Here is a 26983-nt window from a genome sequence, read left to right on the forward strand (position 1 = left end):
ACTTAATATTTGGTTGCACACCCTTTGGAAAAAAAACTGAAATCAACCGCATCCTATAACCATTAATAAGCTTCTTAACACCTCTCACTCAGAATTTTGGACCACTCCTACTTCCTGCAAACTGCTCCAGGTCTCTCATATTGGAAGGGCACCTTTTCCCAACAGCAATTTTAAGATCTCTCCACAGGTGTTCATTTAGATTTGGACTAATTGCTGGCCACTTCAGAACTCTCCAGAGTTTTGTTGCCAACCATTTCTGGGTGCTTTTTGAAGTATGTTTGGGGTCATTGTCCTGCTGCAAGACTCATGATCTCGTAGCTTTCTGACACTGGGTCGTCCATTGCAACCCAAATTCCTTTTGTAATCCATAGATTTCATGACGCCTTGCACACAGTCAAGGCACCTAGTGCCAGAGGCAGCAAAACAACCCAGAAAACATCTTTGAACCTCCACCATATTTAACTGTAGGTACTGTGTTATTTTCTTTGTAGGCCTCATACCGTTTTCAGTAAGATGATGTGCTTTACCAAAAAGCTCGGTATCATCTATCCTCAAGACGTTTTGGCTTACTCACATACATTTTGGCAAACTGTAGTCTTGCTTTTTATATCTGTGTGTCAGCAGTGTGGTCCTCCTGGGTCTCCTGCCATAGCGTTTCATTTCATTCAAATGTCGATGGATAATTCACGCTGACACTGATACACCCTGAGCCTGCAAAACAGCTTGAATTTCTTTGGAACTTGTTTGGGGCTGCTTATCCAATATCCGGGCTATCCTGGGTTGCAACCATTCATCACTTTTTCTCTTCCATCCACGTCCAGGGAGATGGGTTGCAAACTTGTTGATCATGTTGCGCACTGTGGACAAATGAACATCTAGATCTCTGAAGATGGACTTGTAACCTTGATATTTTGATATTTTTACCACAATTTTCACAATGGTTCTCAAGTCCTCAAACAGTCCTGTTCTCCTCTTTCTGGTCTCCATGCTTAGTATGGCACACACAGATGCACAGAATGAGTCAACTTCTCCCCTTTTTATCTGTTTTCAGGTTTGATTTTTATATTTCCCACACTGTTACTTGACCCAGGTGAGTTTAAAGGAACATCACATGAAATGGTGCCAATAATTTTGTGCGGCCCATTTTTTGAGTTTTGTCTGAAATTATGTCAAGTTAGATTTTTTCTTCTGTTTTTTGTGTTGTTCTAATAAACACAAAGGAAATAAATGTGAATAGTAAAACATGTGTAATTGCAAAACAATTATGTGAGAAAAATTTCAGGGGTGCCAACACTTGACCATGACTGTACAAAAGTGCATACAGGGAAAAACATAAGACACATATAGACGGTTTCATCGTACGCACGTGATACACGTCTGGATCTGAACCTTACTTCCGGTTTCGTTTTTTTAATGGTCTGACTAGTTGCTAAACTGATCTCTTGAACAAATGCCTCTTTGAAAATGTTTTGGTTTCCTAGGTAATCTATGTGTTGTTTTTTTGCTTGTTATATAAATAAACTACGTTAAAGAACTTTGTTGTTATTTATTCTTAGCGGAGTTTACCGGAAGTTACGTGCGGACCGCGACAGCCGCTTGTTTATGTTGTTACTGCTTATACGGTCTATAACGGAAAGCAGCTTAAAAAGACCACTGTTATTGATTAAATAGTGCGACAATATAGATTATATAATATAGGGGTGGTTGCCCGGACAGAGATTATCTTAAACCAGGACTAGGACTTAGTTATTATGAAATATAACTAGTTTTAACAAACATGCCTTCCTTAAATCATTACAATCAGGAAAAAATAGGTTCTTTTAAACCTCCTCTTTGCATAAGCATAGGTGTTGAGAAGATGCAAAGCAGACACAGAAAGATACAGAGTAGCCCATAGAAAGTTTATCGCCTGTTGTAAACTAATGCTGACCAGCCCTATTTAATACGTCTCAATACTGTAGATAAAGTTGTTCTGAACAAAATAACCTCAATTTCACGATAAAATATTAATATTCTGGCATTGTTTTTTATTGGATCGGTTTAATTTCACAAAACCAAATCTGGCTACCAGTAAATGCTTTATTTGCTTTTAAACAACTACAGCATCCTGGACAGATGACAGTAAAAATGTTCAGCAAAGGGTTTTTATTTACATGTTGGTCATTCAGGCATAAATACCCCCCCCGACCCATTATACTGTCAAGTATGTGATGTCATTGGCTGTCAGCGTCCTTTACTCCTTTCTCATTCCTGGGTTGACCAAGCAGCTCCTCAATTCGTTTAAGGTCAATTTCAGCCTCCTGATTTTTCCCACTGATTTCTCCGATGAGGTCATCTGTGAGATTGAGACGAGCAGCCCTGTGATAGAGACATCAGCTTAGTTAGTTAAAACGGTAAACTGTTCATAAAATCTATAATCCAAGTTAAACGAACCATTCAGCGACTCTCAGTTCATGTAACTCTCTTCTTTCTCGATGCCTCTTCTCACACATGGTCTCGCCCCCAAGCTTCTGTAGACCAATGATGAATAGTCCAGCTGGCAACCTGTGAAAACATCATGTGTCAACAGCGCTGTTATATTGTACAACAGCACTGTTGCTCCAGGATAAAGTGTGAAGGATTAAAGTAACAGCACTGATACTGACTGACATTATCTCTTTGACAATAAAGCTTCCTGTAACTTAAGTAGCACAGCTTTGCGTCAGCCATGCAAAAGTTTGTGGGTTCACAACCCCATACAAATAAAATCCACATATTAAATGCACTGCTAGTTGCTTTGGATAAAAGTGTCTGTCTAATGCATAAATGTAAATGCAAATATCTTTCTATGTTTTTCTTACCCCAGTCCTGCCCCGATGAGTGTACCGGACACAAGTCCTCTTAATCCCAGATTAAGCCGAAAAATTCCTCCTGTGACAGCTAAACACAAACATATGATATTATTGGCATTCACTCACTCAAAACACTGCTTCATGAGGCTTCAAAACATTTACGAATCTTTTGTTTCGAATCATTGGTTCAAAGCGTGTTTCAAACTTGCCATGTCACATGATTTTAACAACCAAGGCTCCATAACTGCTTTGAAACGTTTCGAAAATCTGATGATTTACCACTAGGGGGAGTTGATCACAAATGACCAGTGACTTACATGGTTAGGTGAAATCGGGTCATTTTTATTATGCAGTTAATAAAACATTCATCCTTCTGACTAATAACATTACAATTTTGTCTACTTTTTGTTTAAAACAGATTTAACATAAAAAGAGAATTACGTTTTTAATGATTTGGTTGTTAAAAAATTTATTTTTCTTAAAAACATATTTCTAGAAAAGTTTTGCTATTATTTTGTAAAAAGTGTCAAATGTTTGGAGAGAACTTGTTACTTTAACACTATCTTGACCAGCAGGTGTCGCCAGCGTGTATGGTGTTTTGAACACTTGAAAAACTGAATCAATTTGCGAATCAATCGAAAAGCTTAATTTCTCCCATCACTAACATCCATATTTTTACTGTCTATGGTCCTGACCTACAATTTTTTGGGGGGTTATCATATTGCGCCTTCACGTGTGTAACTTGCTGTAATTGCTTTAATTAGTTGTTTTAAAACAATAATATTGCTGTCTGATTAAAACCACAACTGTTAATAGTTAACCATCTACTGTATGCCACATAATAATCAGGAATTTGGCATAATGGTCAACTTACCACCTGCAGCAGCAAAATGACTTAAAGCATTTTTGTCTCTGTACACTGTTAGTCCAGTACTGACAGTGCTGTAGAAAGAGAGAGAAAACATTTGCTTTTTAAAAGCATTAACATATTATTAATATTGCTAGCATTATATATATTTCAACTCACTTAAACAGAGTTACAAACGCTGCTACTCTCCAGCTCCACCTCCAGCCAAAACGCACAAAACCACGAATAGCTGCGTTATGAGCTGAACGCTGGTGACAGATTTATATATTTTATATATTAATTCCACAAAACAACAACGCTATACAAAATGTGAAATAAGAATAATTCAATCCATTTCAAATGATGTATAATACTTACCACTGCATCCACTCTGTTTTGGTAAATTTCAGCCTGGCTAAATTGGATAAATCTCTCTCTGGCATCTCTGGCTCCAGGAAGTCCTCCATAGACCATCCCAACCATAGCTGCAGCAATGCCACTCTTCACTATACTCCTCATCTCCTCTGAGTACATCTGACCTTCACTGCACATCAAAGCAAGATGAATCAGCGAAACAATAAATACTTAAGAGATTACTTTTCACAGAATGGTTTATTTCTGAATACATTATAATGAAGTACTTTAGAAATATAACACTGATACTCACCGTCTCCAAAAAACCTCTTTGAGTCTGTCCCATCCTGTGTCAGGAAACTCCGGCTTGCCTATGTGTTGTGGTAAAGAGATGCTGCTTGTCTGTGTGGACGGGTTATCAGCCGCGTGTACAAGGGGAAGAGGTAACCTAAAACCCCTGAGTAATCCAGAACGTGAGCCCTCGAGCTCCTCCGTTTCGGTCCCTCCACATGTGGATGATAATCCCTGTCTGTTTACAGTATGCATCAAGGTGCTGTTAAATCCAATGAGAGAAACGAATGACCAGATGTATAAGAATGTTTCTATGTACTTTCATCCACACTTGTGTGCATGCTGGAAATATAGTACTGTATACACTAAGTACAACGGTTTCTGTACTGTACATAGATTACATAGATTTTACAGTATCTATAACGTTAAATGACATCACTACACAATCTGGAAATATATAGCGTACATTTTCTGTCGCCATTTATGCAAAAGGGTTGCATGACAACTTAATAAGAAACAACAAGAGAAACATCATAGCACCATGCCTAACCTGTTTTCATTCAGCGCTCCTTCAGTGACATTACAATGTCAAAATGTTCACTTCCTAACACAAATGATTCAGTTGCGCCATCTAGCGGTGGAGGACCTAACTACAAAAATGCATTTACACTGCGACAAGCTATAAAAACGTTACAGATTTTGGTGAAATATGAGTCATTTTCAGGAATAAATAACCATGGATTTATTGTAGGAAAACTGAAGTAGCCCTAACAACGATTTTTGGTGGATTGATTATCATTTGTAGGCTATTACATTACCCTATAGCTCATCATCTAAATATCACAGTTGGTTATGGTCAAAAATGGTTAGACAAAGATACATTTGTGATTACTATAGTGTTCTACAAATTAAACAAACAAACTAACAAAAAAATAAAAACAATGTGTAAGGGAGTGGCTGGCATACAATAGCTACAATAATTCAGCAGACATAAAGTAATTTATAAGCATACATTGAAAAGTCCAACTCCAGTTCTGATCCCAAGTCTGTATAATATTTGTATATAGCAAGAATTTAGTCAGTTTATGTTTTCTTCTATACTCAACAGTTCTTTTAGAACCTGTGGCCCATTACATAAGCTTTTTAGACTAGTCTTAATTTTTTTTTCATCAAAACTGATCATAACTGTTTAAAAAATGTAGACTGATCACACAAGACTGATTAGCCCTAACTACCGACTAGTTTGTTTGTAAAAACTACTTAAATGTCCTCATATAAATAAAAGGCCTAGTCCTGGATTAATCTAAACCCTGTATGGGAAACCGCCCCATGATCTTGATTTAGACAGACCACAAAATTGGTTTAATCTGTCATTTGTGATTAAGCAATGTTTTTTATTATTATTATTATCCTCCTAAGACCCTGGTTTTGGTTTGTCTTTTTTCAGATTTCTACCAGCTATTTTAGGGTTAGGAAGAACCAATAAATATAATAACCACATTTTTTTCTAATAACATGAAGCAGTGTATTTGTCTATGTTTGTGTACAACAGGTTCCAGTTACACAAAATTAAGTATTATGGTGCAAACATAAAAAAATCATGTCCACATATGTGGACATCCAGTTCTTAGGAGGTTAAAGCAAAGCTTTCTTATTTGCACAGTGCTTTACGTTTATCACACTTGGGTTGTGCTTTTGGGGCGTCACTGGTTGTATGCAGATACGGTATATAAAGGTTGTATTTCCTCTTTGAGGACCAAGTTTATGAGCATTGACTTTTCAGTGTGGTTCTTCAACTGAACTGACTGAAGACATGACTGCCAGCAAACTTACGTTTTTCATCTTCATCACCCTTCTGGGTTCAGGTAAATAAAATGTTGATGGTACAACTAATTATATTATTCTTCTAACATTATTTTGAGTGTATGCTTTACATGAATTCCTGTGCGTAAAAAAAAATATAAAAATAGACGAAATGTGGAAATTGTAAAATTGTTTGACAAAAAATAACAAGATAAATATGTAATTTTTAGATAAACGCTATTGGATGTTCAAGTTAACCAAGTTTACCTTTGCTTAACAACATTTACAAAAGATCAAATAATAATAATAAGCTATGAAATAATTTATAATTATCTAATCTTAATTTTTTTGCAGTTTAAGTTTTAAAACTTAATTTAACAATGTTTCATTTTAAATGTAAGTAAATTTGTCAGAGAAATACAAACACAGATTTAACAATACAAAAAATTACAAATACAGTTCAATTATATTACTTAAACTCATGCAATTTTACGAAAGATGGTGCATTAAAAAGCAAAAGGTTTTTGTTTGTATTGTATGTGCAGTTTCTAATCAGAAATTTACTGAAGCTCAATGAAGGTTCCTGGTAAAGTTCAAGAAAAGTTCATGTACAGTAGGCCTATATTAACATTGATTTTATCCCGACAGTCAAAGCACGATCTGCTGATATGAGGAATGTCCAGATGGATACTGATAAGACTGAGGTGAGTCTTTTCTTTAAAGTAAATGCTTCACATTTATTCCTGCTGATTTCACCACAATTTCACATTTTGGATAAAATGAAAGCAGATTTCGTACTCTCTATCTTGATCTGCTTTTCATTATGTTAACTCATGAACTCAACTCACTGGCTAAACATAATGCAAACCTACATTAAAATCTACTGTCATGCAACCCCCCACAGTTTTTTATGATATTCTTTGAAACAGACACAAAGTTATTTTCATATCCTCAAACCCCTTCACACAAACATTTCACACTGCACCTGAAATATACAGTACCACAGCTCTCACTTCTTGTTTCTTGGAATTGGCCCTTTTTTAATATTTTTGGATCAGATCAAACATTTGATAAGACTAAACTTCATAATACAACAAATAAACATGTGCCTTCATAAATTATATGATATCATATATTATATTCAATAGACTGGAGACATGTGTCAGGACTGCATTCAGATTTTTGAAATTACGATGGACTTACTATCAAATAAAGACTTCCAGGTAAGGATCTTCACAAACAAATCCACAGATGCAGGCAGATAATAGGATGAATAATTGTTTATGCTCTCTTCACAGTGTTTTAACTAATTTAGGTGGACACCAGCATTTAACCAATGCACCGTATCAATTTACAACTATTTACACAGCTTTTGAGGAAGACAAAGTGTATAAGTCAAATTTGTTTATCTTAGACTTGCATGATTTTCTCCATGCTCCAAATAGCAATTACATTTCAAAGAAATAAGGAAGTTGTACTAAGAAGCAGAAGTAAACTATCTCAACTTTTAATAGTGTGCATTTTGTTTAATATTACTTTAAAAACGAATGAATTTAGTAAATTTTTCATTAAGTTCTCCTTAATTTCACAAAGGTGTACTAGCAGACACAGATAAAAATGTTTCAAAAGTGATTTAGGGGCCGTTTAGATCAGTGGTTCTCAAACTTTTTCAGCGTGCGGCCCCCCTTGTATATTGTGCATTCCTTCACGGCCCCCAATTTTTTTTTATAACAAATTTGTTCTAAAACGTAACATTTTAATAAGACAAAACATATTAAAGTATACAAAGTAGTGCTGTTGGTTAGTAGCCTTATTTTTTTTTAGTTTTTAATTACACAGAATTCATGATAAATTAATGTATTTTATGAAATGTCATAAAACTGGGGCCCCCCTGGCACCATCTCGCGGCCCCCAGTTTGGGAACCACTGGTTTAGATGAATCCAGGACTAGGGCTTTGTTAAGTAAGATATGTCAGTGCAAGATGTTTTTAAAGGGACACTCCACTTTTTTTGTTGAAAAAATGGCTCATTTTTCAGCGCCCTTAGAGTTAAACATTTGATTTTTACCGTTTTGGAATCCATTCAGCTGATCTCCGGGTCTGGCGCTACCACTTTTAGCATGAAAATAAGCTTTTTTTCAAAGAAAAGTGGAGTGTTCCTTTAAATTAAGCTCTCAAACAAGCATTTTAGTCTGGGACTAGGAAAAGCCTTGTCTGAAAAACTGTCCCTTAGTGTCCAGACACTTGTTGTATATAAAGCCGTGTGTAAAAAAGGGCATCAACGAATGTTCTTTTCGAGGGAATTGTGTAAATTTCATTTTGATAAAACATTGTTGATTTTGTTTTATCGTGCCTACATTGAGTCAGTATTGTCATTTACGTTGGTGTCCTGGTATGGAAATCTATCAGTAAAAAATCGCAACTCAATGAACCAGATTGTGAAATGGGCTAGTAAGTTGATTGGGGAGCCTTTACTTACCCCTGCTTTACTGTATACCAGGCAGGTACAGCGAATGGGTGTTTCAATTACAGGAGATAGGCATCACCCCCTGTATAATGAGTTTCAATTTCTCCCATCAAATCGACGGTATAGAGTACCACATTGCACAACAAAACGATTTAAGAACAGCTTTGTCCCAGCTGTGATTAACCACATGAATAATTTGAAGGCGTAATAAGGGTTTTTTATTTTATTGTTATTTATTGATATATTTTATGCTGTTACTTTATGTTACTGTTCTTATGATGTCCTTTTAGTGTTGTTGTTTTATTGTTGATTTTTATTTGTCTGTGTGAGGAACTGTGAACCTGCCACTGAAACCTAATTTACCTAAGGGTACAAAATAAAGGAACTTGAACTTGATAATCATACATGAGAGGTTGAAAATTATATTTCATATGTATTTTATATGTCTTGTGGCTAAACCAAAACAATTCTTTGTTTACCCTGCAGGAAAGAATCACTGATACAGTGGAGTACCTCTGTGATAAGATACCTCAACAAATGAGGGAAAGCTGCCATGCTCAGGTGCAAAAAGTGATTCCTATGGCCATTGGCTTTCTTACCGGTGTAATGGTACGTAATTTACCGAATTTATAAATGTGCATTGAACTTATTGAATTAGTACATATTAAAGGTGCAATGTGGGACTTTTAGAAGGATCTCATGACAGAAATGCAATATAATACTATATTATCTGTTGTATATAAAGACCTTACATAATGAACTGTACTGTTTTCTCTGTCATGTTTCTAGAGTAGCCCTACAAGGACAAACTGTTCAAGTGAGCGTGTTTTGTCACTACGTTGTCTCAGACAATGACGTATTTGTCCTGTGGGTGCGCTGTGGACTTAGCCGTTGATTGCAATTTACATTCTCACGACTAGATGCCGCTAAAAGTCCCACAGTGAACCTTAAAAGGGACACTCCACTTTTTTTGAAAATATGCTCATTTTCCAGCTCCCCTATGGTTAAACATTTGATCCTTACTGTTTTGGAATTCATTCAGCTGATGTCTGGGTCTGGCACTTGCACTTTTAGCATAGCTTAGCACAATCCATTGAATCTGATTTCAATATTTTTCCTGTTTAAAACTTGACACTTCTGTAGTTACATCGTGACTAAGACTGACGAAAAATTAAAAGTTGTGATTTTCTAGACAGATATGGCTAGGACAATACTCTCAAACTGGCTAAAAAGGGCTTTGCTGATGTAACATAGCTGCAGCAGGCGTAGTCATATTACGCACTGCCCGAAAATAGTCCCCTTGGTTACTTTCAATAGCAGGGAACTATTTTCCAGCAGTGCGTAATGTCTTAGTACACGATGTAACTACAGAAGAGTCAAGTTTTAAATAGGAAAAATATTTTGGAACTTTTTGGTTATTTTTAGCTTGATGCTAATGGTCTAATCAGATTCAATGGATTGTGCTAAGCTATGCTAAAAGTGGTACCGCCAGACTCGGAGATCAGCTGAATGGATTCCAAAACAGTAAGGATCAAATGTTTAACCATAGGGGAGCTGGAAAATGAGCATATTATCAAAAAAAGTGGAGTTTCCTTTAAGTGGTACATAAATCTATACATTTCCACTACAAAGTCTTGCAGGGTTATAAAGAAGAAAACAGTCTATAGGTTTTTAACTAACTTGTCATCTCTCTGCAGAAACCCGAGCAAATTTGTAAATTACTTGAGCTGTGTGATGGTCGTGACAATGGCAGGATAAAAGAGCTGTTGCTCGATCACATCGCAAAAACTCTAACAATGCCAACTGTGAAGGTAATATTTAGATGAAGTGACAGTTTGATGTTTTGAGATGTTTTGTGAGTTCTGCACAGTTTCTCTTCCCTCTCAACAGCGCCAGACGTCTATTCAGTGCACTGTGTGCAAATTTATCGTAAACAAACTCGAGGAAATGCTTCCTAAAGAGAGGACTGAGGTAAAATTCAATTTAGGATGAATGTATAGTGTTGAATTATACAGCCTGTAGTATATTTATTTACAAAGTAAGTTAATAAAAAAAAAAGGATTATTTCATGAAAGTGTATGTGACATACATTGCATATGAATACGATCCACAATATAGAAATAAAAAATATATTTTATTAAAAAAATTAAAAATGAGCCATGATCAACATGCTGAACTTCATTAAATTAAGGATTAAAGGTAAAGCACATTGCATTTTTGGATGCAATGTTCCACTACTGTTTGCATGGTAAGGCCTATACTGCAGAAACAGAAGAAGTAGTATGTTACTATGCTATTACTATGCTTTTATTTTAAACACAGCCATACACACATTTTGAGTCATAAAGTCCTAAAAGCTCCTATGATAAATCTCATCTTTTTTTGTACCATACAGCAAGCCATAATGTCCCTGCTTGAGCATTTGTGCAGCGAGTTTCCAGCTGCGATTCAGTCACAGTGCAACAAGATCGTTGAAAAATACGCCAAAGCATTGATCGAAATGCTGTTGAACGAAACCTCTCCTGACCTGATATGCAAGCTGCTGTTTCTTTGTGGAATAATAGAAGGACCTATAACAGGTTAAGGCACAACAGTATTTTTAATGCACACCCTGCTGAAAAACAACAATAGAAATCTTACTAAGTTTAATAGTTTCAACAGGTGTTTTTAATCATTTTAATTAAAACAGAAATGTTTTTTGTGTGTCTCTTTAGGTATTGGTGGGAACCAATTGAACATCCTTAAATCATACATTGCACATCTACATAAAGCTTTAGAATTTTAATAAACAATAGCATCCTAAAGTTTGTCTCCATATCTTTTAAACAGACGATCCTGTGCGTTCAGACTGTGATTCTTGTCTTACCCTGGCGGTTTTGACCCGTATGCATCTGGGCTCAAATGCCACCGAGCTCCAGACTGCTTCTTTCCTTGACTACGTGTGTCAGATGCATCCCAATGCCATGCCAAAGGTCAGACAGAAACCATATCTCTATGATTGACTAATTATCAAACACTTTGTGTAAAATTATATGGATGATTTCTATATCTATAGTGCAAGACCTACACGCAGCGTTATGGAAAGCAACTTGGCGTGTTTCTGAGCCAAGAACAGGAAGCACTCGACGTATGCAAGGTAATAAAATGTCCATAAAAATGTATTGGTTGGTGGTCTGTGGAAGGCTCACTTCCATAATGCTATGGTGTACTAGGTACAAACCACAAAGAAATGTTTGTTTATATTTGCTTTCTATCTAGGTTCTAGTGTGTTTCTAGTTCCTTATTACAGTTCCCTTTATCTAACTTTCTGGGGTTTTTATCTGGGCATGATTTTTGAAAAACACTTTGGAAAAGGGAATCGGGCCGACTACCAAAACACACTTGTAGCCAATCAGCAGTAAGGTGCATGTCTACTAACCACTGGGTTGCATATGTGTGGGGTGGGTCTATCAAAAGAAGGACCAGATTCTATTCGGGTAGGGGCGTGTTTGTTTAGGTGATTTCAAATGTCAACATGGGTTTTCAGAAATCATGCACCCCGCCTTTAAAAGGCTAAATTCTGAGTGCAATATTACAGTCTTCCAGCAGATGGCAATGTTGTATACTTAACTAGCAGACACATCACTTGACTATAGCCTACATAAAAATTACAAATGACTTTAGCTAATAAATAGAACAGCAAATGGATAAGTCTGGTATTTTCTGTTTCTTGGATTTATTAGAAAGCAAATATGTGTGTCATTGGAGACAGTGAGACGGTTACTCATGGTGACCCCTGTACTCTGGGTATAAGCTACCGCTGCAAGGACCTGCAGACTGCTATAGACTGTGGGGTAAGTGCAGTGTTGCCAACTTAGCAACTTTGTTGCTAGATTTAGCAACTTTTCAGACTACCCTAGCAAATTTTTCCCAAAAGCACCTAAAGCCACAAATTTAGCAATTTTAAAAATGTATTTGGCCACTTTTACAAAGTTTTGAAAAGTTTTTTTAGGTAAATTAACTACCAATACAGTGTAAATTGTTGTTTACCTGTTGTTAATTTCACAAGTTAAAATGAAAATATACATAAACTGTGATTTTCAAAAGAATGTAGCTGTACATATTTTAGATAATGTTTTTTTTCTGAGATGGCATGTCAATTTGAGAAAAGTCATTGTGTATTTTGTATATTATATAAAGATGTTGTTTGGCGTTGATATTGGGCTTGTTCGACTTCATGCGTCGCCGCAAGAATCGACAGCCAGATGACGTCAAAGTATCGCGAGAGCGAGACGAAATATGATTTCTTGAATCATTCTCGCGGTACTTTGAAGTCATCCGGCTTTCGGTTCTTGCGGCGCCGCATGAAGTCGAACAAGCCTAGTATATAATAATGACGTCATTTATAAAATTTATTTTAGCAACAATTCCACCTTAAAAAAATAATTTCCCATTTAGCAACTTCCTTTGAAAAAAATTGGCAACAGTTGTTAAGTGGCCTTATTACAGTTCATGATCTTATAAGTATTGTGTTAGTTAATAACTTTAAATTTTTATGCTTTAAAAGTCCAATGCTTAAAAAAGTTACAAGAGGTATACTTAACTAGCAGACACATGAATTGTCCTCCTTAAGGCTCAAGGGTGTTTTGCTTTTATAAAACGGTTATTATCACACAATACAAATATTTCAGGAAAATTATAAATTATTAACGCAACTTTAATGAAGCAAAATCAATAAAAGTCTTACTTCCGCTTTTTTATTTGTATTTTTTTTTGTTTTTGAAGCTCAAAACAATGAACAGGTAACGTAAGAAATAATGACAAATGTTAGGAAAAATTGTCAATGACTGACACATCAGTGATGACGTATTTTTGTAGGCCAACCCGGAAGTTAGTGGGACATTGGTTCTCTCGCAAAGCTAATTTAGTGTGTCCCTACTGAAAACCCAACGTAAATTGGTGAGCGTATTTTATCTGGTCTCCCAGCTTGATATTACCTGGTTTTGCTGGTGTAGCTGTGTTTTGTTCACTTTTTAAGATGTCTAGCTGGTCAGGCTGGAAAAGCGGCTTAACCACCAGCATGACCAGATTTGCCAGGCTGCGAGGATCAGCTTAAACCAACTACTGCCACCTTGAACACAGGAATCTCATGTTTTAATTAATATATAAGTTAGGAAAGATATGATAAGCCATGGTTTAATAATATGCTTCTTTATGTTACTGTTACAGGCAGTTTCCTTTTGTCAGAAGAATGTGTGGGCATAAATCCATTTCCGCATACCTATGGTAAATGTGAGCCTACAGTTTGCTATATGTTAATCAATGTCAAATACATAAATGATCTTAATTTTTACTCTGACACAGAGTACATCTATGTAATGTATTTTCCACTCATTCAATATTGACCTTAATAATAATCTATATGTAATAACTCATATATGTTCAGTGTGTCAAATGTAAGTAAACATTTATGGCCAATATTAGCATATAAACTCCCAGACTCAGCCTATTTGCAAGTGTTAAAGGAGTTTTGGGACTACTTTGTTGGTTTTGTTTTTCAGTGGAAGAGTTAAAGCTGAGATTTTCAAACAGATGTGAAGCTTTAACAGCCTTTCTGCATATGTTGAAGCTTTGGTGCTGGACCAAGATGCTACTGAATTCTCCTCCTTTGCTTTTTTCCTTGTTATATTGCTTTTCTAGTAGAAAATAAGAGTCACATGTTATGGTGGGCTTGGATAGTATCTTTAGCAAATAAGATAAAGCAGAACTAACTTTATATATTAATGCTTTTTAACGATTTATATTTTAACAAAAAGGCTTAGTATTGCTTAAACAGCATTATTGATTTCATGATATATTATCAGTTTTTAGTGCTATGCATAAGCTTGCAAAGAGGTCAATGGAAAGTCAGAGTTCATATTACATTAAAATTAGACATCGCTGCGTGATGGAGGACGTTCATTACATCCTACCTTCTCAAAAAAATGGTTTTGCAATAATAACAGTAACGGTATCACTTAAAGTATTTGTCCAAAATTGTGGTTACCATGGTATATTTTAGTATGTATAAATCATTACAGGGCAGTTTCCTGGACGAACCCCAGCCTAAAATGCATGTTTGAACTGCCATAACAAAAAAAAAAACAGCTTGCATGGACACATCTTAATAAGTGTTTTGTCTTAAGATGCACACCAGTATTGTTTTTTGTAAGGTTTGTTTGGGAAACCACCCATATATGTATATCTATTTTGTAGTTTGGCATCAAGCGTCATTGATAAATGGTTTAATATGTAATTTGATTGAATATTTTCCCAACATGTTGAAGTTATTATTACAATCCTTTTTTTTTTCAAGAAATATTGATCAAATGTTTATCTTTCCCTACTTGTGTACATGTAAGGTGCAAATAAAAACCTTTGACCTCCTAACCTGAATTTGAAAGATGGTCAAATATTGCATCAGTGCAATAACTACTGCAGCACACATAGATGTTGACCTTTGATTCTTTAAAATGTGCTGGTCACATCTTTTAAAGTAGCTCACATGTGTGTTTCTTTACTATTACACATGCCCTTCCTACTTAAATGAAATATAGATTGCTTTCAAACATGCATAGTTCGTTGTTTGTCACCACTGGGCGTATGCGGGCGACTTTAGATCCTGAAATAATTCATTATCACCGTGGCTGTGGAATTTTGCCTTCAGCAAGCCATCAGCTGGTTAAACAACATTGCCTCAACTCAAATCTTCCTGTCAAAAACCACACTGCATGGAACTGGAATGATGGGATCACCGTGCGTGACATTTAAAAAGTTCTCATGCTTTTCATGTCAGAATAGTTAGTTTTTGTTCTTCAGTTTCTCTGTTTATATTTATTCGTGTTCAGATGCTTTTATTCAAAGTGACTTGCAAATGAGAGAGTATAAAACATCACAACAGGCATTACTTTTATCACACCCTCTATCCAACAAAGAAACATAACATTATTTTCTAGTAGCACAAAATGTGACAAGTGTATCCTTTTTAAACATCCTTATATGTTCCATTAGATACACATATGCATCCTTTAGGCACAAAGGTGTACTTTTTTTTAAAATGGTAACAGTATGATGACAAAGCCATAAGCTATACCAACTCTGGTGTTTAATCAGACTTGATCTCTTGGTTCAATATTCTAGACTACTTAGATCGCTTTTTGACAGCTTTAAGGGAACATATCCTGACTTTTTCCCCAGTGCTTCGAAAATGTGAAAAAGAACAACCCGGTAACTTAGTTTTGGTGAAAAAATAGGTTATTTAAATTTGTCTCCCCCTGTGATGTCAGAAGGGGGATCTTATTATAATAATACAGACCCTTAATCTGCACTGCACTAAATGGTAGTGCCATGGCTGAATAGAGATAGAAATTAACTGACAGCACAATTAAATTTGAATTTCAACAAACCACTTTTACGGCGATAAGTGTTTGCATTTCATCAGCTCATTTGCATTTTAAAGGACACACCCAAAACTGAACATTTTTACTCAGGGGACACCAAAGATTTATCTGACATCTTAAACATCTCAAAGTTTGTGAAATGTCCCCTTTAAAATGCAGTATTTCGCACTGCATTAAATTGTTGTAAAATAAAGGGACTATAGATTTTATACTATGAGGTAACCAATTCAAACACAACCCAGATGACCTTTCACTATGAAATAAGTAATGGGACAGATGTGCTTTACCCATATGGAGCCTTAAAACAAGAGAAATATGCCAGATAATGTTCAAGGCATGTTCATATATCAAAAACCGGATTCTTTTCATGTACTTTCAATGCAATGCAGTTGAAATGATGTAATGCAATGCACTTAACACTTCTTCTATAAAGTATTTTAATGCTAAAAAAGTTAATCTACTATTTTCCAAAAAAGTTAAGAACTATTTTCCAACACTAGGGTCAGAAGTAACCAGTAATTGTCTGCCTTACAGATATCAATAAATGTTCAGATTGCACACAATCTTTTCATAGACGTAGAAGATCAAGAAGCTGGAGGTCTGTTGATGTTCATAGGGAACATTTTACAAGTTTTTTAACATGTAAAATAAATCTTTGATGTCCCCAGAGTACATATGTGAAGTTCTAGCTCAAAATACCATATAGATCATTTATTATAACATGTAGAAAATTGCCACTTTGTAGGTGTGAATGTGCCGTTTTAGGGTGTCCTTTAAAATGCAAATGAGCTGATCTCTGCACTAAATGGCAGTGCCATGGCTGGATAGTGCAGATTAAGTGTCGCATTATCCCCTTCTGACATCACAAGGAGAGTCAAATTTCAATTACCTATTTTTTCACATGCTTGCAGAGAATGGTTTACCAAAACTAAGTTACTGGGTTGATTTTTTCACATTTTCTAGGTTGATAGAAGCACTGGAGACCCAATTATAGCACTTAAAACATGAAAAGTCAGATTTTCATTATATGTCCCCTTTAAAGTAATAGTTCACAAAAAAAAAAGTGTCAGTCACTTTTGTGTTGTTCTCAACCGGTATGAGTTTTTATTCAGTTGAACACAGAAGATATTTTGATAAATAATGTAAGCACACAGTTGCACACCCATTGCCTTGTATAGTATTTAGTCATTCTACCATGGAAGTCATAATGGCAACCGTTAATGGTGTGCTTACCATCATATCTTCTTTTGTATTCAACATAAAAAATCATACAGGTTGAAAGAATCAAAATCATCAAAATACAACTTTCATTTTTGAGTAAACTATCCCTTTAAAATCATTACAAGGTTCCCACACCTTCTGACCAATAAAATGTTTTATGTTCATCATTATGAAGGTTTTTAAATGTAACAATGGGTATTGCTAAATGAAAAATTGCTTACCAATTAAATTCTTGAGAGTTACATCATTATATATTCATTAAACTCTATTTAGTAAAACAATGATAATGAATGTTTTAGTTGCTCAGGAGTGGGAAAAAAAAAATTACCTGACTACTCCGGTTTTTAGGACCATGAGCATTAACAATAAGAAAGTTTAGCTTTACTTGCAATAGTCTGTCAGAACAAAGTTATTTATAAAAATCTTTTTAAAAGCACCATACGTTTTAAAATAAAAAAATGAACACTTCACTGATGGACTTGGATGGTCAGAAGATCAAAACGGTCATATTAAAGTTGAGAGCATACAAGGACTTCTATTTTACGTACAACACCCACACAAAACAAAAAGTAAAGTCTAATGAAGCAGACACAAACATGTAACACCACAAAACTCAGTTTAAGGGGCAGAATTTTATTCAGTTTACGGATATAAAGGACAGAACCATCATGGATCATTGAAAGGAAGGAATTTCAAGGAGTTTGCTGTAGATTTATACGCATCACAACAGGTAACTCAAGAAGGAAGGAGAGCAGGTAAACAAAAAAGTGGGAAAAGGCAAGAACAGAGAGGAGTAACGAAGGGGAAAAACAGAAAAAAAGGCACTTCTCTTTCAGTAACCAGTCTGATACACCAAATCTCTTGAATTAAAAAACAAAACAAAAATAAAAACGATGATGAATTATAAAATGACTGCAGCCCAAAGCAACCCAACAGAGAGAGCATGTAAACGAAGCCGGTTTCTCTGTACAACACCAGCCAGATTTGCTTCTGTCTGCGGGAACGATGGGGGTCCTTAACATAAAACATGTGCGTGAAATCGCATGGTCAGTCTTATCTACTGCTTTTGTAAAAAGTAACAATGGTCACAGCTACCAAGGCCGGCCCCTGTGGCAAGAGCCCACAGCTTTCTGTAGGACACCGAGGGAAGCCACACGGGCGGCACGCAACTGAAAAAGTATTCGTTTTCCTTAAAAACAATTCCTTTCATGTACAAAATAGAATAAAGGTGGTCGCTTTGAGGTTCCAGGCTTTTCTGTACCAACGCCAGAACTCAAGAGGACCACCGAGCAAACACTAGGTTTCGTTTTTCAAGTACGGAGCAATTTAAGAGGTGGAGGCAGCCCCTCTGTGACAGCGAGGGAGCAGGGCTTCTCTGTAGCTACGCCCGCTATCGCGGTGCACAGAGGGGGAGTGCTTTGCCCCCACCGTGGTCTAGTAGAATATCACATTACAGCGATCAGAAGGTCTTATGTGGAATCACAATTGAAAATATAGTAGTTTGGGAGGAGGGTGTGAAATGGTAACGTCAAGAGTCCTGCAAAACCACGGTGGTTGTTAGCAGCTTCTGACTTCTCTGTATCACGTCAGAAAAACAAACATGGCGTGCAGGGTCTTGGACGCGGCCACCACGACAGTACACATTTTTTGGGTAAAAGTCTCCTTAAAATTTCTCAATCCAATCCCTGCATTATGTAAAGTAACAGAGTTTGTGTTAAACCCAACCAAAAACAAAGTTTGACATTCAGCCTACATTTCACGAGAGGTCTTGATCCCATTCATGGCGGTTTCTACGTTATCAAAGTGGCCAACCTGGAAAATGGTAAGCGTTGGTTTGTTTAGTCGGTAAAACACAATGTTGCGGAGTTATAGTTAGTGCTTCAGCCAGCAATGCATAGATAGCATCACGACAACCTTTGACCCTTATTTGTGCCATCACTTGATTCTTTCAAGCAAGTAAGGTAAGGTAGGAAGGACCGAAGAAAGGTGGGTGGAGAAAAAGGCATTCGTATTCAACTTTAAAAAGCAAACAAAATCTACGCAAGCCACCATATCCACAGATCTTTCTAAATAATAAAAAATAACACAGCAAAAGAAATGGGGTTGAAGGTCAAGTTGTACAGGGAGAGGACATTTACCTTTGGGAATGGGTGTGAGGTTAGGATTGAGGGATTTTGGTACATCTCCCCCCTTCCGTGGGCTTAAGCAGGTTTCTCTGTAATGCACACCTGCTGCCCAGGAAAAGGAAGGGGGGGTTACAGATTTAGTATTTAAGCTTTTTGGGAACTTCCCAGGGGAAGGAATCGCGGCCAAAGTGGCCATAGGCTGCGGTGCGCTGATAGATTGGCTTCTTCAGGTCCAGATCTCTGGAATCATACAGGAGACAAAGTCAGACAATTGCTTATATAAAAAGTGTGACGTTTTCTCAAACACAATGAACCGCATTAATGTTAAAGATATGGTTTACACAAAAATAAAAATTCTGTCATCATGTACCCACTCTCAAGTTGTTCAAACCTCTATACATTTCTTTGTTCAGATGAACACAAAGATAGATGTTTTGGGAAATGTTTGTAACTAAACCTTTCGGAGGCCTCATTGACTTCAATAGTATTATTTTATCCTACTATGGAAGTCAATTATCTGTTTGGTTACAAACGTTCCTCAAAATATCCTCCTTTGTGTTCATCAAAACAAAGAAATTATTATTACAACATCAGAGTGAGTAAATGACTTTTAAAGGGATGATAAACCCAACATTTACTGTCAAGAGATCAACTTGAGGAAACACAGTAGAACCAATTGAGCGCTAGGCTCACTATCTCAAGGCAGCTATAGGCTGACTCAGAGTATACTTTTTACCTGACAATCACACCAGGACGAAGGTCAAAGTTCTTCTTCACGATATCCAGCAAGTCCTTCTCGGTCCTCTGGGAGGTACCATAGTGGAAAATGGAAATGGACAGGGGATGGGCCACTCCAATAGCATAGGACACCTGTGAAGAAATGTATTGGATGAGTTTCAACTCAAACAACTTAAATCTTACCAGCCAGAAATAACTGTTAAAGATCTCACCTGGACCAGCACACGTTTGCACAGGCCAGCCTTGACTAGAGACTTGGCTACCCAGCGGGCAGCATACGCAGCGGAGCGGTCGACTTTGGTGTAATCCTTTCCAGAGAAAGCCCCGCCTCCATGGGCACCCCAACCTCCATAAGTGTCCACAATGATCTTGCGGCCGGTCAAACCTGCATCTCCCTTTAAAAATAAAAGTATGATTAGAAATAAAAAAACACAGATGACGTAACATTAAACTGATTTACTATTTAACTACTCAATGAGATACATACCTGTGGGCCTCCGATGACAAAGCGTCCACTGGGCTGAAGATGATAAATTGTGTCATCATCCAGATAGACGCTGGGCACAACAGCCTTCACCACCTTCTCCTTCAGAGCATCACGCATCTCATCCAGGCAGACCACATCATCGTGCTGAACAGACACGACGATGGTGTGCACACGTACTGGAAGCACAGCCCCACGGTCCTGTCTGTACTGGACGGTCACCTAGGGAAGAAACTAGATGTTATTTACGTCTAAACTTGGGTGTTTTCGTAAGTACTGCATATTCATGTTGTTTTTATATAGTTCGAGCCATTTCTCACCTGGGTCTTGGAGTCAGGGCGCAGCCAAGGCAGAGTGCCATTACGGCGAAGCTCAGCCATTTTAGCGTTCAGCTTGTGTGCCAGAACGATGGTAAGCGGCATGCACTCGTCGGTCTCATCAGTAGCATAACCAAACATCAGGCCCTAAAAACATAACAGTAAGATTTTTTTTTGATCTGCAAAACTAGAAACACAAATCCAGACATAAACCAGGTTTCGTACCTGGTCTCCGGCTCCAACATCTTCCTCACTGCGGTCAAGATGAACCCCTTGAGCAATATCAGGTGACTGCTGCTCAAGAGCCACAAGCACATTGCAGGTCTTGTAGTCAAACCCTTAAGGACAACAAAGACTGAATAAATACACGTTGACACTTGCACAACAAAGTAACAAAAAACAAAATGACATGCATATGTAAGGAATAACTGACGATGGGCCGTTGAATTATTTGAAAATAATTCACACCCAAAGTGAGAATGCGGCAAGAAAAAAGCAAATATTGTAGAGTCATTTATTCCACGGTACCACAAACATTTCTCTGGTGGTTATTTTAAGACACTTGAGGAGGTAAGGTGTGCGTTTTACAAAAAATAATAAACACCTATGGAACATTTCCTGCATTGGTGGCATAAAATTACACATGACATTTTTTCCAATTAATTAATTGAGACGCACAGATGGAAATGCCACTAAACGCCACCTCTGTGGCTCTCTGCACATAATATACATTCATCAGATACTTTCACTTCAAATTAGGGATGCTTAACGATTAATCGTGATTAATCATTAGCAGAATAAAAGTTTGTTTACATCATGTATGTGTGTGAACTGTGTATAATAACTTTGTATAAATAAATGTACACACATGCATGTATATGTTTTAGAAATGTTTACATGTGTATATACATTTGTATATTCATGTATAATTTATATATATATATATATATATATATATATATATATATATATATATAAATACTTAATATATAAAAAAAAAATTCTTAAAATTACACATGAATGTGTTCATATTTATATATACATATTTATTATACACAGTTTACACACATATGTGATGTAAACAAAAACTTTTATTCTGCTAACGATTAATCGCGATTAATTGTTTAGCATCCCTACTTCAAATTCACTTAATCCTCCCCTCAGGTCATTCAGAAATACTGGTTTGTTTACAGAATCCATTAGGAGTACGGATGTTAATTTGGCTTCATTTTCCCGACTATCTACCGCAGCTTGTAACCGAACATTAAATGATAAGGTTTTAATATTAAATTGCAATCGGGTAAAAATATAGTTCAAGGTTGTCTGTGACCCGTTAAAAACATTTTATTTCATTTGAACATGCAAACAGCAGCAACAGATCAACAACAGTTTTTTGGCAACATTACATTATCAAAGAGCACACGGTCAGTCCAGAGCATAGGTATCCCGGAGGGCACCTGTCCTGCATATTTTAGTTCCAACCCTACTCAAACACACCCGTCTCTCAATATTTAGGTAGGCCTGAATAACTTGATTAGCAGGTTCATGCATGTTTGATTAGAGTCTGAACTTAAATTGCCATCCAGGAAGAGAGTTGGAGAACCATGGTCCAGAGGATTGATATCCAAAGAGGGCGGATGGTCTCGTTTTCATCTACCACAGCGGCCGTTACTAAAGCAGGGATACGATTCAAAAAGTTTTGCTTTTGCGTCTTTTTTGTTTGGGCACAAAGGGAAATGTTTATGGTCAAGGTCTAGGGCAGAGGCTATTGGCGAAGGTCTGGCCACTAATGTGTAAGACACGCCGCGCCTATCTCAGCTTCCTAACCATACTCAAGCATGGACAAATAGGCAGTACAAATAATTTCTCATACAAATGGACATTTTATTAGATCTCAAAGGGATAGTTCACTTTAAAATGAAAATTCTGTCATCATTTACTCATCCTCATGTTGTTCTAAACCTGTATGAATTTTGTTTCTCTGATGAACAACAATTAAGATATTTTGAGAAATGATGGTAAACACACAGCAGTAAGTGACCATTGACTTCCATAGTAGAAAACAAATATTTTGGAAGTATTGTGATAAATGACTAAGAAAACGTTTTGATAAAAGATGGTAAACACACACGTGATGGTAGCCATTAAATTTCATCATATTTTTTTATTCCTACTATGGAAGTCTATGGTCACTTACTGCTGTGTGTTGACCATCATTTCTCAAAATATCATCTTCTGTGTTCATCAGAAAAAAGAAATTCATACAGGTTTAGAACAACGTAAGGATGAGTAAATGACAGAATTTTCATTTTAAAGTGAACTATCCCTTTAAGGGCAGCACTGATTAGCGTCATTTACAGGACATTCACAAATGAAGGATAGAAAAGTGGTGAAATGTCTTTAGGCACAGGTAGACACACTGCGTTTACTTTAGTAGCGGCAGTCATAAATTCTGACCTTAATGGTTAACCGGTCAATATGAGCATCCGATACTTTGCAAGGCTGTGCAAAAAACTCCAGGCTTTATAAGGTTTTGCCTCTGAGCTTTTTAAATTAGTACTTCTTATATTTACCTTTGGAAGAGTCATCGTAGCCAATGTGCTTGATGGTATCTCTGACAACCTTCTGATAGTCAACTGAAGCATGGGAGGTGATCTCACCAGCCAATAAGATCATTCCAGTCTTGGCAACTGTCTCTGCGAGGAGAAATTGATACGGGTTCAGGAAGATGATAAAACCAAGGGTGCAAGTGCGCAGGAAAGCAAAATTTGACACTCACCACATGCTACTTTGGCATCAGGATCCTGTTTGAGGTGGGCGTCCAACACGGCGTCACTGATCTGGTCACAAATCTTATCTGGAACGAAAAAGCATATGATCAGTTCACTGAAATCCACAAATCAATCATGACATGCATTTTAAGGTAATCCACAAATAATGCAATTTAATGCTATTGATATTATGACCATGACAACATTACGTGGAAACTTCTAAGAAAATTCCTGCTATAGTTTCATGTTGCAGTACTCATTACTGCTATACAACAGGTGAAACACATGTGTCACTGCAGTTCAGCCTCTCAAGTGACAGCAGGAATACCCATAGCTCCGATCACACTGCATTCACTAGAGTATAAGGCTATATTTAGGGCTGAGGTAAGCCAATGGCTATGGGACTGTAAACCTCTCCCCCCACACCATCTCTACTGTACTTGGATCTACAGCGCGCTGAGCTCATTAAACAAGGTACGCTGATGCTGAAAGAAATATCAAACCACTACTAGTGTGGGGGGGCAACGCATACATCACAATAAACAAACCTTAAACTGCTTCCCAAGCAATCAGGCACATGGTGCAGTGTCTGCGCCGAAAGCAGTTAAGATTACGTAAATGCTTGACAACTGCATTGAAATCACGAGGTTGCACACAAACTTCTTATTGCAGTACTCTGACAGCAACAACCTTAACGGTAATTCAGTTAAACTGTTAAAGCAGGCAGCTTGCAAAGTTCCTATTTTATAATCAAGCCTAAAAATGTATCATTAATAGACTGATCTGAACATCACAAGCAGACCTCTTTACCTCAATATAAACACCACACTACTAACAGGATTGCAGATAGTATAGTAATATGACTTTGTTCCCTTGAGCTGTTATCTGGTTTAATAAAAACAGAGCTCCAAAGCATGACGTCATGTCCCGTTGCAGCGAGGTTTTGATGATAAATGTTATGATACATTTCTTGAATTAAGCTAACGGTTAGGCTGAGATTACATTCCTCTTCTCAACGTTATTTGGAAAATATACGTTAAATAATTTTTATTTTATGTATTTTATTTACCTTTTTTTAAATGTTACCCGCCCTCGTCGTTTGTTCGTCAGTTTCTTTAATTTAAACATGTATTTAATCTTTATATATTAGAAACGCAACGGCACGTTAGCTCAAACAACAGTTGCTAGGCGCTCCCGTTATTGTGCTCGTGCACGGTAGGTTTTGGACTGACGCAATAAACGCGGGCAGTTGAGGGAGAAGAAAGTTCAGTCAGACTCAAACCACGTGTAGGGGAGTCAAAGTTCAGGGCTAAATTCAGAAACAATTAAACTGTTAAGGAATCATTTTTATTTGGGTAACATCTATCGTCATTGTAAATGGTTAAATAATGAATTTGTCCTGTGAAACGGATGAAATCGAGCTCGTAGGCAGAACACCACGCAGCGGGTCCGCATTGCACTGAACACAAGCGGCGCCGACAATATGGCAACCATGCGAGCGCACACCCACCAAATAACTCGCTTACAATTAACAACCAATTGTGCATACATTATATCTATTTTCACATGTATATGAACTTAAACACTTATAATATAAATGCCGAGTACGCCCTTTATATGGTTTACGGCCTAATTTAGCAAGATTAGCGTTGGGCCTTACATCCTGCGACACGGCGCGCTGCGCCGCTAAACAGGCATACATAACACACTAGTCGTATATTACCACAAAAAATTGCACTTAACCTGTACGAAACGGTTTTATTATACATCCGATAAGTTACACCTTAAATGTTTTAACGTGCCGATATTTTAATGTTATTAGCACGTGTTAGCCGTATAGCCTCGTGCGCGCAAAGCACCGTTTTTACCTCCTCCTCGACCTTATGAGCATAAAAACGTGTTTGAAATGTAAATATCTAACAATGGTGTGATACATACCGGGGTGTCCTTCACCGACGGACTCCGACGTGAACAAAAAGCAGTCTTCATCGATGAGGGAGTTGTGGAAACCGTTTATTTGACCGTTCATGGTTAATTTATTATTGCGCCTGTCTTAAATGTGTCGCTCTGCCTGCTATTGCGTTTCAGAGTCTGTTTGCTGTCCAAACGCCGGTTTTAAAGGGATGTTTCTGGCGATGATCAGTCGTAGACGCACAATGTAGACTTGACCTCAAATGTTCACGCGAGCCGGTGAGGAAGTTTATATCCCTCCCACTTCGTTCCAAATCGGAACGTCACTCGGGCGCGCCCCCGTCCATCTTTCCGACAGCCAATCAGAAGCAACGCACGGCCCCGAAACAGCCAGCAGACAAAAGAGGACAACCGCATCATGTTTCTAGGAAATAACCTTCACAAAACCATATGTTTTGACACGTTTTTCATGTTAATACATTGAACAAGCATATAAAAACATTTATTTGAAAATAAAACTGAGATTTAAAGGACAAATATGTAGTTAAATTAATATTTGACCTAAATAGGCCATTATTTATTAGCACTCATTTATGCACACATATAAGAAAATTGTTAATAGTTTATTTGGTGTCCTTTTGCTTACTCCAAACAAAATTGTTTCTCTTATATTTTGTATGTTAATATTTCTGTACCTAAAATAATCTGCCTACTGGCTATATCAGATAATAATAAGATTATGCATTGCAGTCTGGCGATAATATAGGCTATGTAAAATGTGACAGTTAGGTGCACTTTGTCCTTTGCCAATGTGTAACTTATAACAGGAATGTACGTCATCCTTGAAAGTTGCCCTTTGTACTGATAAAGCAAGGCATACATATATCACAATGTATTAAAACCAAGTAAATTAATGTTTGTGGACAGAGCTACTTGGTTTATCTCGCTACTTTATACTTTTCAATGTGGTTAAGCTATTTGTGTGGGCCAAATCTTTAAAAATGTCCTCACAAATATAAAAAACTGAGTTGTGAAGACATTCACAAATCTAATATACAAAATACTGCAAAATACTTTGGGTAAAGCACGTAAAATATCATTAGCCTGCTGTGAAAACAATGCAAGTCTATGAGATGTTTCACTATTAGTGTCACTGTGTTTACGGTCATAAGTTGTAGGCCACCAATGCATAAATCAAAGGCCAGAAATAAACATGCGACACTATCATTGTGTGCATGACCATTGAACATGACGATAATCTGTCACAAGCTTTATGTCTTATTGTACACCGCATTTGTGCCTGTGTTATCCCATCTAATCTGCAATTTCTTAAAGTGCCAGAAGGTGCAATAGACGGGGCTTTAGTGTTTAACTCGGGGGGTTACTGGGTCCACTCTCCTTATCT

At 37.0% G+C, this 26983-nt stretch overlaps 3 protein-coding genes across 5 annotated transcripts; 1 reads left to right on the plus strand and 2 right to left on the minus strand.

The window, feature by feature from the left end:
- Positions 1–2130: 2130 nt before the first annotated feature.
- timmdc1 (translocase of inner mitochondrial membrane domain containing 1) lies at positions 2131–4932 on the minus strand. 2 transcript variants are annotated; one of them, XM_065290421.1, is made up of 8 exons: positions 4874–4932; positions 4346–4585; positions 4057–4222; positions 3859–3947; positions 3706–3773; positions 2841–2919; positions 2434–2544; positions 2131–2358 (listed from the first exon to the last, which is right to left on the minus strand). In XM_065290421.1, the coding sequence occupies exons 2-8, from the start codon at positions 4576–4578 to the stop codon at positions 2214–2216; spliced, it is 891 nt and encodes a 296-aa protein (XP_065146493.1). In that variant the 5' UTR covers positions 4579–4585; positions 4874–4932; the 3' UTR covers positions 2131–2213. The 2 variants fall into 2 exon arrangements, with proteins under 2 accessions (XP_065146493.1, XP_073672164.1); XM_073816063.1 differs by lacking the exon at positions 4874–4932 and having other exon boundaries at positions 4346–4861.
- Positions 4933–6080: 1148 nt separating this feature from the next.
- On the plus strand, positions 6081–15000 carry sftpba (surfactant protein Ba). Of its 2 annotated transcripts, none has more exons than XM_065290419.1 (12): positions 6081–6188; positions 6775–6830; positions 7275–7349; positions 9079–9201; positions 10290–10403; positions 10483–10563; positions 10988–11171; positions 11422–11564; positions 11648–11728; positions 12315–12425; positions 13801–13863; positions 14133–15000. In XM_065290419.1, exons 1-11 carry the CDS (start codon positions 6137–6139, stop codon positions 13834–13836), a joined length of 1056 nt encoding a protein of 351 aa, XP_065146491.1. In that variant the 5' UTR covers positions 6081–6136; the 3' UTR covers positions 13837–13863; positions 14133–15000. The 2 variants fall into 2 exon arrangements, with proteins under 2 accessions (XP_065146491.1, XP_065146490.1); XM_065290418.1 differs by having other exon boundaries at positions 13801–13857.
- Positions 15001–17844: 2844 nt separating this feature from the next.
- Positions 17845–25864, minus strand: mat2aa (methionine adenosyltransferase 2Aa). Its single transcript, XM_065290417.1, has 9 exons — positions 25606–25864; positions 23676–23753; positions 23470–23592; positions 21122–21234; positions 20900–21043; positions 20583–20801; positions 20308–20490; positions 20094–20227; positions 17845–19597 (listed from the first exon to the last, which is right to left on the minus strand). The coding sequence occupies exons 1-9, from the start codon at positions 25694–25696 to the stop codon at positions 19495–19497; spliced, it is 1188 nt and encodes a 395-aa protein (XP_065146489.1). The 5' UTR covers positions 25697–25864; the 3' UTR covers positions 17845–19494.
- Between the last annotated feature and the right edge of the window lie 1119 nt (positions 25865–26983).

This window comes from Paramisgurnus dabryanus, chromosome 10 (genome assembly GCF_030506205.2).
Source record: "Paramisgurnus dabryanus chromosome 10, PD_genome_1.1, whole genome shotgun sequence".
In the NCBI taxonomy this organism is placed as follows: domain Eukaryota; kingdom Metazoa; phylum Chordata; class Actinopteri; order Cypriniformes; family Cobitidae; genus Paramisgurnus; species Paramisgurnus dabryanus.